Source organism: Penaeus chinensis, chromosome 20 (genome assembly GCF_019202785.1).
Source record: "Penaeus chinensis breed Huanghai No. 1 chromosome 20, ASM1920278v2, whole genome shotgun sequence".
NCBI classification, from domain to species: Eukaryota; Metazoa; Arthropoda; class Malacostraca; order Decapoda; family Penaeidae; genus Penaeus; species Penaeus chinensis.
In genome coordinates, this window is record NC_061838.1 from 2,628,213 (window position 1) to 2,645,189 (window position 16,977).

The 16,977-nt window shown below is 35.6% G+C and overlaps 1 protein-coding gene across 4 annotated transcripts in view; it reads left to right on the forward strand.

The window, feature by feature from the left end:
- LOC125036172 (proteasome activator complex subunit 4-like) overlaps positions 1 to 16,028 on the forward strand; it is a 50,678-nt gene extending 34,650 nt beyond the window's left edge. For all 4 annotated transcript variants that reach the window (XM_047628609.1, XM_047628610.1, XM_047628611.1 and 1 more), the window contains 22 exons: positions 36 to 134; positions 870 to 1,007; positions 1,689 to 1,904; positions 2,151 to 2,308; positions 2,495 to 2,587; positions 2,894 to 3,083; positions 3,261 to 3,518; positions 4,103 to 4,232; positions 4,564 to 4,754; positions 4,908 to 5,101; positions 5,562 to 5,691; positions 5,848 to 5,987; positions 6,191 to 6,292; positions 7,469 to 7,664; positions 7,862 to 7,976; positions 8,144 to 8,378; positions 8,794 to 8,925; positions 9,119 to 9,802; positions 10,608 to 10,763; positions 11,546 to 11,762; positions 12,007 to 12,213; positions 12,811 to 16,028. In XM_047628609.1, the coding sequence (XP_047484565.1) occupies positions 36 to 134; positions 870 to 1,007; positions 1,689 to 1,904; positions 2,151 to 2,308; positions 2,495 to 2,587; positions 2,894 to 3,083; positions 3,261 to 3,518; positions 4,103 to 4,232; positions 4,564 to 4,754; positions 4,908 to 5,101; positions 5,562 to 5,691; positions 5,848 to 5,987; positions 6,191 to 6,292; positions 7,469 to 7,664; positions 7,862 to 7,976; positions 8,144 to 8,378; positions 8,794 to 8,925; positions 9,119 to 9,802; positions 10,608 to 10,763; positions 11,546 to 11,762; positions 12,007 to 12,213; positions 12,811 to 12,945 (4,116 nt within the window). In that variant the 3' untranslated portion in view covers positions 12,946 to 16,028. The remainder of the gene's footprint in view (positions 1 to 35; positions 135 to 869; positions 1,008 to 1,688; positions 1,905 to 2,150; positions 2,309 to 2,494; positions 2,588 to 2,893; positions 3,084 to 3,260; positions 3,519 to 4,102; positions 4,233 to 4,563; positions 4,755 to 4,907; positions 5,102 to 5,561; positions 5,692 to 5,847; positions 5,988 to 6,190; positions 6,293 to 7,468; positions 7,665 to 7,861; positions 7,977 to 8,143; positions 8,379 to 8,793; positions 8,926 to 9,118; positions 9,803 to 10,607; positions 10,764 to 11,545; positions 11,763 to 12,006; positions 12,214 to 12,810) is intronic.
- The last annotated feature ends 949 nt before the right edge of the window (positions 16,029 to 16,977 follow it).

Sequence of the window (16,977 nt, forward strand, 5' to 3'; positions counted from 1 at the left end):
GTAGCAGAATTCCTAATAGCATTATGTTTTACTAGGCAGCACTTCAGCGACTTCAGTCTTTCATCAAAGGCAAGATGATAGAGATCCACGTTGCTGGAAAGTTTGCTGCAAATATGTGTCGCTCAGCTGTGAAGGTACGTGCTTCTGTATTTCTTGTCTACCTTGAATGTGAGGCAGAGATTCTCGTTACAGTATTCTGTTAACTCCTATGATTCAGATGATGATTCAGATGATGATTCAGATGATGTGACCATCAGGTCATGATAAAATTTGGCTTGAGGGGCGGGTGATGTGAACATGCCATCATGAGTGAGTTCTTGGAGGAGGGGGGGGGGGGGGGGTTAAATAGATAGTCTTACTTATTATTGTTATTATTCCACTAAGTTATGGAGAACCTAGGGAGATGATATGGAGGCTGTGCAAGGCAAATAGTAATATTATCTGGATAAAGCAAATCAAATTACAAATATAGACATTGGAAAATGGCAAAGGAGAAAATAACATTGCAATGGGGAGGTATGGAGTCTTGTGACCACACACAAATCTTTGTGTGTACCCAGCCCATATTTTGGGCCATGTAGCGGCTATGAAGCATCCAGATCCAGTTGGTTAAGTTGTAAACATACTCAGTGATTGTAAAGTTTCAGGTTATCACTAGATATCTGAGATAAAATATGCATCAAAATTATTTTCTAGATCCCTTATCCTGTGAATATGACCCCCACCCCCCACTTTCCCCAGAAATGGTTATGACAAAGTCTCATGTTTAGAATTCTTTGGAATGAAAGTAAATTTATCAGGTGACCGTATTACTATTGAGAGGCTTGGTTTATTATGCATATTTTATAGATGTCTTCTTATTTTTACAGGTCAACCCACAAGAGGCTTTGAAAGTCTTTGTTCCGAGTGTGTGTCGCCTCCTGATCACCTTGACCAGTAATGAGGAGGTCCAGAAAGAGGAGAACCTTGATGATGAACTATTGTTTAATCTACTGCTCCTGTCAGAGGTTAGATTCCTCTCGTACACTGGTTCAGTTTTGTTCAGTATGAGTAAGCTTTTGGTTTGATAAATTAATTAATTTGATTAATTTTGGCATACAAGCAAAAAAATTCATACGCTTGCAAGTTGTTGGTAATAGAATACTGCTTTATTATGATATCTTTGAATATGTTACCATTTTTAACCAATTGCTGACAGGCATGCCATGCCATGCCCACTGTGAGTTTACTTGTTTAATTGTTTTTACGCATAGATGGCTACACTTGTACTAAGTCACCAATGAGCTAATTACGAGTACTGCCTGTCTCGCCTGTTTACCCTTTTCTTTAATTTACAAAAATATTTTACATTATCTTATTGTGCTATTACTAATGTTTATAACATTATAGTAATTATAATGTTTATAATAAAAATAATATCATCAATATTCATAGCACTAGTAAAAAATACATTTTCCCACTAATTCAAGGAAAGGTGAAATCAGGTAAGGCTAAGTACTAGCAGAGCCATCTATGTGTAGAGGCATTTCACAAAAAAATATAAAAAATGAGTGCAGCATTATGCATTTTTTATTAATTTTCCATGGCAGTTAATGGGTTAATATTTCGTTTTATTATGGTATCTTTTAAATATATTTCCGATTTCTGTTTTCCTCAATTTATTAATTTACTCATTTTATGGCTTTCAGCTTGTGAGATGCAGTGGCATGCACCTGGTAGAATATGTTCCTCAGATAACCCAAGTCTTGACCTTGACATTGCACCTGAAAAGCAGAGAAGGGTACCATCTTTCTGGCTCCATTCTGAGATATTTGCTCAAGTACCTGGGCATCACCATCCCTTCAGAATACCGGTCCATGCCTCATAAGTGGGATGTGCCACTGAGTGAATTTTTCCCAATAAGGGTATGGAAAGATAAGAGATGTATACAGTATTTCAGGAGTAGACATAGTTGATTTTTTATTAAGCTTTATACAAGTTAGTGATATTGTCATATTCGTAATTTTTAACTGCTCTTGTGAAATGTACTTACTAAATTCTGAATGTTGACATTATAGGTTTTTATTTGCCAAATACCTATGATGTAGAATATTAAGCTTTATACAAGTTAGTGATATTGTCATATTTGTAATTAGTAATTTAACTGACAGCATTGGGGAGAAGCTGGAGACATTCACAACTTGGGGTTGAACTGGATTGAACCAGGAGAACCTGAGGAGAAGGCTATGACTACTCTTGTTCGCACCTTCCTTGTGCCGGAACTCGTGCTTCTGAGACAGGTGGCCAAGGGTGAAAAGGAGGTTGCAAGGTTGGTTTTGGGATTCTGATGTTGATCATTTGGAAAGGTTTTGGAAGATGTCGTTGTTCATGCATTGATTGGTTTATTTATATACACATGCTTGTTTCATTTGAAATAAAGATAGGAGTATGAAAACCATACTTAGATCCATGTGATATGTCATGTACATGACACTGGAATTATTTTTTGTTACAGGGAAGTTCTGCATCAAAGTCTTAGCATTGTGCTGGACATCCTCCTGGGAGCTGGAGTAGCACTACCCCATTGGGAGGAAGATCCCCTCACACTGTATGTATTGCCTAAGTTGTCATTGTGGTTTAAGTGTGAAAGAGAGATTATTGAATAAGCATTTATGTTTATACCAAGTGAATGTAAAAGGTGAAGTTGAGGCTGGACTTGCTCATATGTGGTGCTTGCTTTAATCTTCAAGTGTATAGTGTATAGTTTTATACCTTATTATGGTGCTTTGAATAGAATTCATAACCATAAGTAATTAATTTGTATCCTCATTTCTTGAAAATTTCCCTATTAGTTGTTTCCAGAATGTCTTTGTTACACCCTTTCTTAAAATATTGTCTTTGTTTTACACATCAGAGTGGAGATGGCTGTGAAAAAGGACAACAGCAAGTTCATCACTGGGGAGCGTGTGCTTCGTGTGGAGCTTGATACTGAAGATCTACCCACCAATGTCCGCAAGGCTGTGGCTGATGTAATTCTAGAATTAGTGGACAGACTACTCAACCAAGTACCTGATGATACAAAATCACTCAGCCGTGCCATAAATGTAGGTTCAACTGACTGTTCTGTTCATCAGAGCCTTTCTTTGGTTAATGATTAAACATTGTCATCGTTACATAAAAAACAGTTTATTCAATTTATTTTACTCTTTCAAAAGATGTCACTGTAGCACTTTTCACTCAGCATAGTACAGCTTTTTGTGACAAAATCTTCCTTCCTACAGATTTACCATGGGTTGATTTTCTTCCATGGAGTCTCAAAGGATGACTTTGATGCTCGCTGGAAGAGTTTCCAGTTCATCAAGGATGCACTTGCAAACAAGTTAGCCCGCAACAAGCAGCATATTCGCTCTCTCTTGGTGGAACGTGCGGTCCTGCAGCAGGAAAGCCGTATGCTTGAGAACAGCACTCTACATTTTACAGCCACTCATAAAGCCATTATGAGCAACTTATTGCATCTCTCAACTAGTCATTACAGTGAAGTAAGTGGGTTTGGTCTTTGTTGTAGTATTTTTGCTTTAGTATGATATAATTATGTTCTCTAATGAGTTATTCTATACTTAAATTTGCTCACATTTGTAAATGTGTTATTGATCATAAAGAGATGTTAATGTGTTATCATTCATAAAGAAATGTTTAGATGTGTATGAATCATGTTCATTTGAATAATATTGCTTTATATAACAACAACTGTATGGCACATTGCCTGGTATAGAAGTAGATTGCTCAATTTTTAATAGGTATAAGTGTCTCTTGTAAAATATGCAGTCGTCATACACATCATTAACTAAATTTAATTAACAGATAACACCAAAAGTACAGATAAAAAGGGGGAAAAAATTATGACTCTAACCTTAGTTTGCAGCCAGTGTTTCTTCTTTAATTCTGATAACCCAGTCTCTTTGTTTTCATTCGTAATGCCAATGATGGAGTCTTCATAGTAACAGCTAGACAAGAAGCACTGCAACTAAACTGAAATGCCTCTTTATGTAAAGGCTGCAGATATAAATGTTGACAGTCTAAACAACTGCTTCTCCTCCTAAAATATTTGTCTCCTCTCTTTCAGGTTCGTAGTAAAGCCCAGAATATTCTTAACCAATTATTCCAGTATTTCCCCTATTCGTACAAGTTAATCCTGCCAGACCTTGTTACATACCTTAAAGTTGACCCAACTGAAAATCATGAGCAATTTAAAGGTGAGTAATGTAATAATGGGTAAAGCAATTCTAGATAAAGTGGGAGAGTCAAGCTGTGTGAGATGTGAAGAAATAGGGATGTTGAGAGTTTATTTAAAGGGAAATGCTATGGTATTTTATTAGTTATTTATATGCAGCCACTCATGTATGAAAGCACAGTACTTACCAGTAAAGTAACACTGTTGGTTTTGTCTTTTTTTTTTTTTTTTTTGTATTTATGCTTTATCATTCATTGGAGTTAAAACAAAAAAAAAAAGGGTAAGAGTGTTTTATGATTGAGTATAGCAGTAAAACATTTGATTCATGGAACTTCCTCTTTTTATCCCAACAGGCAGCTTATATCTCTTACTGGGAAGGCAGAGTAAGCCACTGGTGGTTCGCCGTGACTGGGAATCCTTAAACATGATGTGGCCAGCCCTGATAGCCACCAAGCATTCAGAGAAGCCTTCCATCATTAGGTTATTCAATGCTCTCTCTGATGCTGTGTACTATCACATGGAGCTGTTTGCTGTCTATCATCATGTAAGGATTTTTTTTTGTTTTTTTTCCCTTTGTCAGAGGATTATAAAATCTCTTCATGAATATGTAAATATATATCACAGTCATAGTACGAATAAGAGATTGCAATATTTTGTGTATCTTTTCAGTAAAATCAGAATGCATTGCAATTTCCAGATCTCAGATTCTCTAGTGAAGACGGCAGAAAATGTTTTAGAAACGCATAGTGGAAGAGGAGCAGAGAACAAAGTGGTTCCAGAGGCAGCTGTTGCCAAGGCTTGCCAGGACCTTGTGCAAAGAGGGGAGTCTAATCACCAGCGCTACACTGAACTTGTCTCTAAGCTTGTCACCTTACTTGAGACAGGGAATTTGTAAGTGAAATACTCATACTTGTTATAATCATTATAACATTCCAATGTGTATATATATATATATATATATATATATATATATATAGATATATAGATATATCTACATCATCTACATCTACATCATCTACATCTACATCTACATCTACATCTACATCTACATCTACATCTACATCTACATCTACATCTACATCATCTATCTATATCTATATCTATATCTATATCTATATCTATATCTATATCTATATCTATATCTATATCTATATCTATATCTATATCTATATCTATATCTATATCTCTATATATCTCTATATATCTCTATATATCTATCTAGATGTAGATGTAGATGTAGATATGTAAACATGCCATATATACCATTTACTTTTGCATTTATTTCATAAACAAGGCAGTACTTGCTTTGAAGCTTTAAAAACTAAACAAAAAACTCTTTCCTGGGAGACAGGCATTGGCGGACCCACAACATGACCATCAACCTCCTTGGTGCGCTCGTTAGGCCGGACATTCCTTTTCCAGCGGTGGGCGTCAGGGCTTTTACCAGCAGTCTTATCCATGACAACATAAGAATCAGGGAGGTAAGAAAAATTATGGTGGTAGTACGTCACTTTTTTCATGTATTTTTGAGAATTATTATGGAATGGTTTTCACTCATAGTTGATGAGGAGAAGTGGTATAGCAGTTTCAGAAATTAAGTCAGGTTGTTATTTTGTTATTTTCAAATTTTCTTCCAGACTTCTATGTTCTTTATGCCCTGGATCTTGAAAAACCAGAAGAGGCCCCACAAGAAAATAGAAATTGACCCGTACTCAGTTGGCGGCAAGAATGAAATTCCCCCAATGTTGATGCCGGGTGATTCCAGGCCTGATAATGCGTAGGTTTGACTGACACTTGATTTTGTGAATGATACTAAAAGCCATTTCATTGTTTTAGAATATTTTTTGCTTTTGCATTAAAATTCATTACAGATGAAGAGTCTAATTTATAATCTTATACAGACAGTGCCTTGCATTGAAAAGAGGCTTTATTATATGATTGTGGTTATATGAAATAGCTACTGATTGCCTTAATTTACAGGTGGATGCAGTTTGACAGTAGCAAGAGAATTACCACAGAAGAGGAATGGGAACAACCTAGATTTGTGGAGAAAACCTTCCATGGCTGGTACACATGGCCTAAGTAAGTGCACTTGAGTTATTGATACAAGTCTTCTATGTCAGTGACATGAGACTATAGAATAATGTTTGACCTCATAGCACATGTTACATAGATTATATTAGTACATAATTCTGTTCAGCCAGTTTTAGTTGATATATGTAAATTAATTTGCTTATGTCTTCATACTACATACTGTAATTACCAGTTGATTATGAAATGAGGATATTTGTCAGCATCAAAAGTTGTGTTGTATTTGTCCGTGTGTGTGTATGCCTCAGTTCTCAGAGATTTTATTGTATAGCCCATGTCAGATAGTGCTTTTTCATTCTACTTATGTATTTCTATAATTTAACAGTGGAATAAACAGTGGTTAGAAAAGGTAGAGATGAATAATCCAGAAATAATATTTTTAACCCATTGGATCTGGGTGCCAGCGATAAGGCTTATGTGGATGGCAACTCTCCTGGGTGTGTGGCTTGTAGGACCCGTCCACACAAACACTTGTGTGCAAGATCAAGACTCCTTGCCTCCTCTTTGCAATGCCATTAGCCCTGTTTCTTCAGATGCATTATTGCTATTTTGCCTTTTTCCAAGGTGTATGTCATTTGTTATGCTGTATCAAGATGGCTGTAGACTCTCTTTGTTAATCAGACTCCATGTTATATCTCTATGTAGTTTACACACTTTATGGTTACAGTAACAATAATTAATATTGTATTATTTTTGTTATTTTTCTTATTTTTTCTAATGATAAAATTTTCTGTAATACACCCAGCACCAATGGTAATGTTCGGGAGGAATAGGTGTCTGCATGTGTTCTTCCTGGAGCGGGCTCTCTCATTCACGGCTCATGCATGTTTCACTCCACCCTCATGTACTGGTGAAAGTATTGTTAGAAGGCCTGTTGAGTCTTTTTCCTTCCATAAACTTTGTGTACTCATGACAAGGCGTCCCAGTCACCTGCCACTCAGCAACAATTTCCATGGAAAGACATTCCCCTCACCCTTGCCCACAACCAAATTTTGCCATGACGAGATGTGCCTGCCATCCACCCTTTGGCCAAATTTTGACATGAAGAGATGTTGCCATCACCCAGATCCAATAGGTTAAAGTCACCTCTGAAATATGTGTATGCTTGGATAGTCACGACCTATTTTACTGACCATGTAAATGTAAATTTGAATAATTTGATTTCAGGAAGCTGAAGGTATATGCACCTGCTTCCCAGCAGCCAAACCTTGACAGGGAAAGAGAAGAATTAAAAGAAGAAGAAAAAGAAATTTATGATTTCTTCTCATCAAAGGAAAAAGTTGATAAGTTGATATCTTTCCTTTCTCTAGAAGAAAACAAAGAACGTGACAGCTTTAACACTCGTCGATTCTGGATGTTCAAGGTAAACAATTTTGTATGTTCTTCTACAGAAAACTTTATGGCTATCTCCTGATTTACCTTTTATAAAGAAGTCTGGATATCCTTCTAATTTGATAAGATGTTTAAGATAGCAGCATATAGCCACTACATCAACTTCTTTTTATCAAAGAAATTGACACCTTGTTTACTTTCATTAATGTAAAAAATAATGTTTTTCAGGGTCTCTTCAGGAACTTTGGTTCCACATTTATTGAGCAATTTAGAGGCCATTTAGAAAAACTAGTCGGTGAAACTCAAAAAAGCAGCCAAAGATGTGCAGTTGAGATCCTTACAGGTGAGATATATTGTGTAGCTAATATGTTTGTAAATAATGGATATTCATAGAATATTTTGTTAGATACAACTTTGCTGTTTTGTAAAATTAATATGAAAGTGAATATAATAAGGTAATGGGAAAGTTTCAAGGGCAATGTTTTCAAGATTTATTTTACTTGCATCCAGGAATGATCAGAGGGAGTAAGCACTGGACATTTGCAAAGCACCAGGCACTATGGGAAATGCTGAAACCCATCATCCAAACGGGGATGGCCAAGGTGACTGTCGAAACAGTGGAGGACTGGGGCACCTGCATGGCCACTTCTAGTGCTGACAGGGACCCTAATAGATTAGCTCCCCTGATGGACATCCTACTCGACGACCCTCTCAGGGCCAGTGAGGGAGCTTTTAATGGCTCCAGGTAAATTTAGTTAATATTTCTCTCTCTGTCCCTGTCCCCTGCCTTTATCACTGCCTCTTTCTCCCCCCATTTCTTCCTCCCCTCCCCCTCTCCTATCCCATACTGTGGCCGGGTAACTGGCTTGTTTGTTTTTGTTCCATAAATACATTAATGAGGTTTTATAGTTTTGAAGTAATAGTGCTATATTTTGGCCTGAATTCCTGCAAAAGTATCAAGCCATTGTGGGGCAGCTTCAGAATGATAAAAGGGCTGTAAACTGTGATTGGACTAAGTTAATGGTGTCGCCAGGAATATGGCCTCTCTCATTATGGGGTACATTCCAATTGTAGACAAAGGGTTAAACTTGCTTTTAGTAGATATAACTTAATATTATCCAAGGAGCAATATCTGAACAGACATTTCTCAAAACTTTCAGTCGGATGTATATGTTAATGGGCGGCTTGGGGCAGCAGGAATGGAGAGTGGCAGAACTCAGCCACCGTCTGCTAGAATACCTCCGGCCTTACCTCTCTCACCCTTATAAAAGTATTAGGGATAGGATTGGAAGGTAAGTTGTGATTTTGTGAAAATTTTATTACACACATGATAAAAAGAAGTAATAGGATTGATATATTGTAGTCTCTTTGCTAGATGATGATATTTAATAATCTGTGTTTTATGTAAGACTTTTAGACCATTTTGGATGCTTAGTGGTTACTATATATTGATCTGATTTTTTTTTTTTTTTTCCCCCTTCTTAGTGTGTTAACAGGAATCTTCATGTTTGATTTGGTGCTCCCTGGAGGTGTACCATCCCGTTACCCTAGCTGTGCAGACTTCATTGAATACCTTCTCCCACAACTTTCTATTCTGATCCAAGACTCTGGATCGAGCATGATGCAGGACATGGAAGTCGAGGGCGTCTCTTGTGACCCAGCTCTCCCTTCCAGCCAAGACATACCCTCACCCCCCCAGTCTTCTCTTGCCATATTCACTGAGGATGTGATTGCCCCCATGATGGGCTTAGCAGGCTCCTCTCTTGGTGCAAGTGATAGCCTAAACAAAGTCCTTGCCTCGGTACATAAAGTAGGTCCCACTCAGATATCGGCTGTGGACCAGTTTGTGAACCTGCCGAGCCTGGACTCTGCAAGCCTCTTGAGTGGGCGACTGGACAAAGATGCCCTCAGGGTTGTTGCTAAACATAAGCTCAGGGACAACTGTGATATATCTGGTGATGTGATATGTCAGCCCATGGAGGTGATTCCTACTTTGTCAGTCGAGTTGAAGAATCATGTTCACAAAAACCACATCAAAAGTCAGGCAAATGGCTTTGTGAGAGGTAACGAGGAGCGGAAGACTGCTGTGCGTCTCATGAATACTGTGTGTAGGTGGCTTGTAGGGCAGATGGGACGTTGCTACAACGGTGTTACACCAGAGATTTATAGGTACAGTGTTGTTAGGGTGTATTTTGTTTTAGATAGTCAGGCAATCTCGCTATTTTTATTGATAAGCTGATATAAATGACAGACAAAACTACTTTCTTCATTATATATGAAAAACCTGTGTTCATACATGTAAATATCTATACTTGCACATATATTTGCTTATATACATATACACATGTGCATGGACATCTTATACACTTCATATATCTGCATTTAAACATTTAAATATTTAGGCATATATACATATGTATAATATATAGATATAGATGAATAGATATATATGTGTGTGTATATATATGTATGTATATATGTATATATACAAACACATGTTTATATGTGTATATGTTTATGTATATATATATATATATATATATATATATATATATATTTATGTATATATATGTTTATGTATATATATGAACATATGTTTATGTGTATATATATGTATATATGTTTATGTATATATATGGTTATGTATATATATGTATATGTTTATGTATATATGTACATGTTTATGTATATATATGTATTTATGTATATATGTGTGTATATATATGTATATATAATGTATATATATATATATATATATATGTATGTTCATTGTATATATGTATTTATGTATATATATGTATCTCTATATCTCTATATCTATATATATATATATATATATATATATATATATATAATGTTGTATATATGTATATATATATGTATATATGTTAGGATGCTTATATGTGTATGTTAAAGTGTATGTATATTATCATTCCCAGTAATCCTAAAGTTCAACTTGTCTGACCCTTTGTAGGTTTCTTCCATATCTGTGCCAGCTGGAGAGTGTGGACAATGATCCTGAACTTCGTGGTAATTGTGTAGCTACCTTGGCCATCATCAGCCAGTCTATGGTTCTTCCGCATCGTATCGCAGCCTTCATGGAAGCCATCACGCAAGTTGCTCATAGCAGGTAAGTTCCTTGCTTTTTAGAATAGAGGGATGTTTGTTGGAGATTTTACAATCTTATTCTTCACCTTTATTTATTGTTGGCTTGTTCTTAGGAGGTCCATACATTCATTAAAAAAAAAAGTTTAGTAAGGCCACAAAACTCACAGAAGGATTCAGAATTAGAAGTATGGATTTCTGTGTTTCGGTGTAGTTTCAATATCGTGTCATTTATTAGGCATATTTCTTAATCCATTGAGTGTGGGTTTATGGACTGTCCTTTTTCTTTGTTTCTTTCTTTCCTTTTAAGCATGTGTGTGTGTATATGTGTAACTTAGTTGAACACAGATGGCACCACATATATTCAGCCACCAAGGAGTCAGTTAGTTGGCACTAGTGACAACACCTGATTTACATATTCCCTGAATATGCAAAAAATTCAGTTTCTTGTTATGCTATTAGTATTGGTATTATTATTATTATCAATTATTACACAATGTTTATTATGAAGTTATTAAAATACCATCAACAGTCGAAAATTAGCAACCCCACAGATGTGGCCCATACAGATATCCCTGTTTGGTGGACCTGTGGCTGCCAGAAAACCCCATGCACATTGAGTTAATATTGTTTTTATGAACATCATCTCATCTTTATCATTGTTATCCACCTGCCTGTGATTGTCATCCTTATCAGTGCAGCTCTAGTCATTGTCATTATAACCCCATTCCCCAGACTAATATTGCATCATTTTTCAGTATATTGTTATTAAAAAAAAACATTTTTTTACCTTTTTTCATGCTGTAGCTGGTGGCGTGCCCGTGCTGCTGTGCTGTCATTGCTTCAAGTGGCTGTGTTTACCAATATGTTTACCATCCTCACCAATGAAGAGGCAACTTTGCAAATACCTAAACTGGTTGTGGATCTGCTGGCTGACGTGAGGCTGGAGGTGCGGCAGATGGCTTCCACCGTTCTCAGTGGCCTAATCCACTGTAAATTTATTCAGGCTGAAGATAAGCTTTTGGTAAGGAGAATTTTTGTGGTGCTCTTATCATTCAGTATTCAGATTTTTAGATGTTTTGTTTTGCTAAGGGGATGAAAAGTGATTAAAAATATATTAATGTTTAGTACTCTAATGTCATACAAGAAAGGTCTTAGGGGGAGTTTTTAGATACATGCAGTAAATTGTAGCAAATTTTTTATTTATTCATTTGTTTTTGTCATTTATTTATTAGTTTTTGTCATTTATTTTCTTGTTTATCTTTCAGGGGGAGTTCACGTCCAGGCTACAGAGTGGCCAGAAGAGGAAGAGAAGACGAAAAGAGCCATTGTCGCCCCAGCAGATTCTTGAGCTGCATGCTGGCATTCTTGGACTTTGCGCGTATGTGAGTGCTTTCCCATACGATGTCCCTGATATGATGCCAGAGGTGTTGGTCACCTTGAGTGAGCATCTCAACGATCCACACCCAATACCGGTAAGCTCTTTTGATAAGGCAATGTGTAAAATGAAAATACTGACAAACTGTTGATATGTGCTGTAGTATCTAAATTAATTAGCTTGTTTTATTACATGTATCCTCAACTGACTTCTGTTGCTAATGTATATGAAAGATTTCATGGGTTTTAGTTGTAGCTATATTTTCTTAAGAGTTCTTTTTTCTTGATTGCCCACTGATTCTTGACCTACAAAAAGTTCAGCATATGAGAGGGTTGTTCTTATGAGAACTGTGATTGCATTTTTTTTTCCTGTTTCTATTTGATGTCTCTTGTACTAATAATATTCTCTTTGCTATTGTACATGTCCAAGTTTGCAAGAAAAATCCAGTATATATTCGCTGAAATTTTAAGAATGATATTTAGGTTTTTATTTAATGAAGAGATATTTCTTTTATTCACTCTCTCTTAACATATTATTATATCCAAAGCATCTTGACTGGAATATACTTGTTTTTGATTATCTTTAGTATCATGTTTAATTATCCTCCAGTTTCTCTCATTCAATCAGTCTGTTTCATATGAAGTTATTGAAATTAAATTTGACTGTCTCCCTCCCCCATCCTTTTCTCCAATAGGCTACCATCAAGAAGACTTTGAGCAACTTCCGCCGCACCCATCATGACAACTGGCGTGACCACAAACAGAAATTCACGGAGGACCAGCTGGTGGTGCTGACAGACTTATTACTCTCACCTTCATACTATGCATAATTTGACGGAAACATAGGAGAAGAAACCATTGTTACCATTTGTGAAAAGAAGAAAGAAGAAAAAAGAGAGTTTTGTATTGTTTTCAAGTACAAGTAACCATGTGTATGTAAAGTATGGAGAGTGTACGTACATAGAAATATTCATTGTATCTCAAGTTTTATTTATTGGTCAACAGAAAAGATAAGCTTAAGAATTTGAGGAAGTGGTTTAAAATTCTTGTGAATGCGACACATGTAAATTGGAAGCATGAATGTGTTGTGAGAATGGAAATCACTTGGATTTATTAATCAGTGTTATGAAAGCCAATCAAGTCACTCATATGTCATTTGGAACTAGTCAGTAATGACTGCTTATTAGATCTGCTCAGAAAGGTGACAGTTATTGTGAGTTTACATTATCCTCTCTTGTTTTCTTCTCTGCTTACATGGCTTAAGTTGAATGATTTAAACAAGGCTGTGTTGATGGTAAGGCTATATAATGGAATTGTTTATCTACACATTTGTTAGAATGTGTAAATATGATACAATACTTATATATATACATATATATATATACTTACTAAGTATTATTTCTAAGACTTCCCTTCTTTTTATCTGTGAGATATGGTAAACAGTTCCATAATATAAACTTTTAAATATAAAGTGCTGTTTGTTTTGGTTAATGTTAGGTGTGAATTTTTTTTTTTGCATGGAATGATTGAAAAGGAAAGTAGTTTATCGTACTGAGGTTTAATATAAGTAACATTATAGCATCTTTAATTTTAGCTGGATGATAGCCTTTGTTGAGTGGTTTTATGCTGAAAGAAATGATGCAGGAATACATGTTTGTTTTCATATTTTTTAGTATTTGTTTCATACCATTTGGACAGTTTGAAAAGTGATGATCTTCAGTTAACTTTGTACTGTTAATACTTCAATACAAATATCCATCATTGAATATTGTATATTCTACCTATCTCTTGCACAGGGGTCTTCCTCTCTTGCTCCAAATCACTTCAGGAGTGTTTGAGATATTCCAGATATCATACTTAAGCATGGTTATTTTTATGAAAGCCAAGCAGGGATTGAATTTACTAGTTCTTGGATTTAAGAGTTAGGATTGGAGTAAGGTGTTTGTGCTGATCTGGTACACTAAAGATCGTGTATATCGTAGTACAGGACATACATCTGGTGTGGGATACTAGGGATTGACCATGTTCATTGTGTAATGTTATCCTCATAGGACATTGTAAAGTTGCAAGTAAAAACCAGAGTAGGCTCATAACTTAGGTATGCACATTAAAACTATTTCTCCATCTGGCCGCTCCTTATTGTCTAAAGAAAGGGGGTGTTCAGAGGTCTTTACAAACATCCAATACAACTTATGGAGAAGGATTTTGTTTACGTCAGATGACGTTCTGTATACAAAATCCTTTCTTTTTTATTCTGTAAAGTTTTCTATTACTACCTTTGTACTTTCATAGTATTGAACTGCATACAAAGCTTGTCATGTGCTCAAGCTATGTCAGTGATCCAGTGTATATTAAAGTTTGTAAAACCAAAGTGATGAGGATGAGCTTGCTCTTGTTGAAACAAGCCTCTGGAGGTTTTGGGAATGATATTTGACTACTTTTACTAATGTTAGATGTACATTATTGATGCAATGTTTCCTTTGGGATGCCTTGTATTTATATAAATAATGGCTATTATGTTTCACGGTCTTACAAGTACAGTGGGATAGGTGACAATAAAAATGAGAGAAGGGTTTGTTTTTTCTGCTGTGATGTGTACATTAATACAGTACAATAGACAGAATTTTGTATTGAATTTCACCATACTATTCAGGCATCCATATGATTATTTTAATTACCATAATGCATGCACATTGTGATCAATATGGTTAGCATATTGAAGAGAACCTTGTTCATATTGTACAGAGCATTAATGTTTGTTATGCTTCTATACATTCTTATACAAAATGAATGCATTATATTGTTTTGGTTTCATTAATATAAAGGATTTTTTTTATAATGATTTCTTATTTGATTTTATACTGTAATGTTTCCCACTTATATAGTAGGTAAAACTTCTTCAGCCCCTGTATCTTGGATATCAGCAAAGTAGATTCTCTTATGATAGTTTATTGTATATAAGTCTCATTTTAAAGGCTCAAATTATGTAGGTCTTTCCTGGGTTTCTTTATTTCAAGATTATGGACACCCCTCCCAGTAAAGGTTTGGGTAAGAGGTTTCCTTCTGTGTAAACTGCTTACAGTCTGAAGGGGAGGTTACCAAACTTGATTAGGGGGTATCAAAGTACCAATAAAGCAAGAAAACTCAACCTTTTGATTTTTGTACACATTCTGAGTAGATGTATAGAAAAAAAGTAATGATAAAGAAAGAAAAAAAAAAAAAAAAACTGAGAAAATAACGACATTAATGTGTGTGGCTCACTTAATCAACAGATAACAATGTTAGTGTTATATAAACATCTTTACTGACTAAAACCAGATTGCGTTCCCTCAATACAATATTTCTAAAGAAGACTAGATTATTTATATATAAAGGCTTGTGATGACTGAGGCATTTAATCTTATATAAGGCAAATTAAATTGTTCAGATTCAAGGGATTTCTAATTTCTATTGTGTGTGAAGTTATAATTTATCAGGTAAAACAAATGAGCTTCCTCTTGTATTGTGTTTTAAGTTACCAAGTCATGTATACAGAAAAACCTTATATATCTTGTGCATAATTCAAATAATACTTTTACTTAAGGTATCACTTACAGCCCTTAGAATTTCCGAGTGGAGCTAACGAAAGTGTCACCAACCTTGTCAACTGAACAGGATAAATTCATTATTTTATTCAACCCAGGTGTTGGTATTTTTATATCAGAATATGGGCTATGGCTTTTAAATGTTGTTTTATTTCCCCTGTTAGTACATTTTACAGGCCATGAATATTTGATGTTAATGAGATCATTAATAAATATTTTGGTTATTATTAAATTGTACTCTGATTTTTGTTCATGATAGTCTAGCCAATATCTAGATTCTATTAAACATGTATGCAAGTAATCTGCTCAATATGAAAGTTACCCAAACAGTAGTAATTATGATTTTCCTTATACTTTTGTTTTATGTATTTAGTGAAAAGTGTACGTATTTTTTACAATAATATTGCTGACAAGAACCAGACAGGGTTATGTGGGGTGAACAGGGAGAATTAGGCCTGGCATCTTTAGCAGAGGAGCCCAACACTGGGTGTATACTGCTTTCCATTTGACAGTTAGAGTACTGAAATAACTGAATTCCCTCTAGAGTGATATGCAGGCTACAACAGGATTGTTGTGAACCTTCTCCGGTTATATTAAGCAATAATTTAAGGAATTTTTACTTCGAGCAGCCATTAGACATATGGAACAAATACCGAAATGTGCTTTGCTTCTTGAAAAAATGGCAAACACGATTAATCTATCACTGCTGGGTGAACAGAAATTCCTGAGCGTGATAAACTCTTGTGATTTCTGCCACCGGCCAGATACTGGGTGCAGGAATCCACATCAAGTGGAACGTCCTGCTCCACATACACTGGCACGTCGTCACACATACAGGTGTACCCCGCAGACCATGTGGTTTATGACACTAGTGCATGTAACCTGTCCAGGTGGGGTTAAATATGGGAGGATAATAACAATTTTATCTTTGGTGTGCATAGTGTTAAGCTCAAAAAATATTCCTGGCATTGAAATAAATGCGGTTTTATGCATGTATGTCCTAGATAGTGTTATAACAAAGTAGTTCTTTCACTGCACAAGAGTCCTGGTGTAAAGGAACCTAAATCATGAAAAGGAGTTTGTTGAAAACCCTTAGCTTTTTAAATACTTCCTAATAAGGGTTTGAATTTGTTGGTCTTGGCCTTTTTAATTTTTCCTAAAGAGGTCTGAACTAGTGGTCACAAAGTTGTTATTTACTTGTTAACATATTTCAAAGACTAAATCTGAGTTTATAGCAATCTGGCAGAAACAAACTTTCCTGGATATGAAAATGTACTA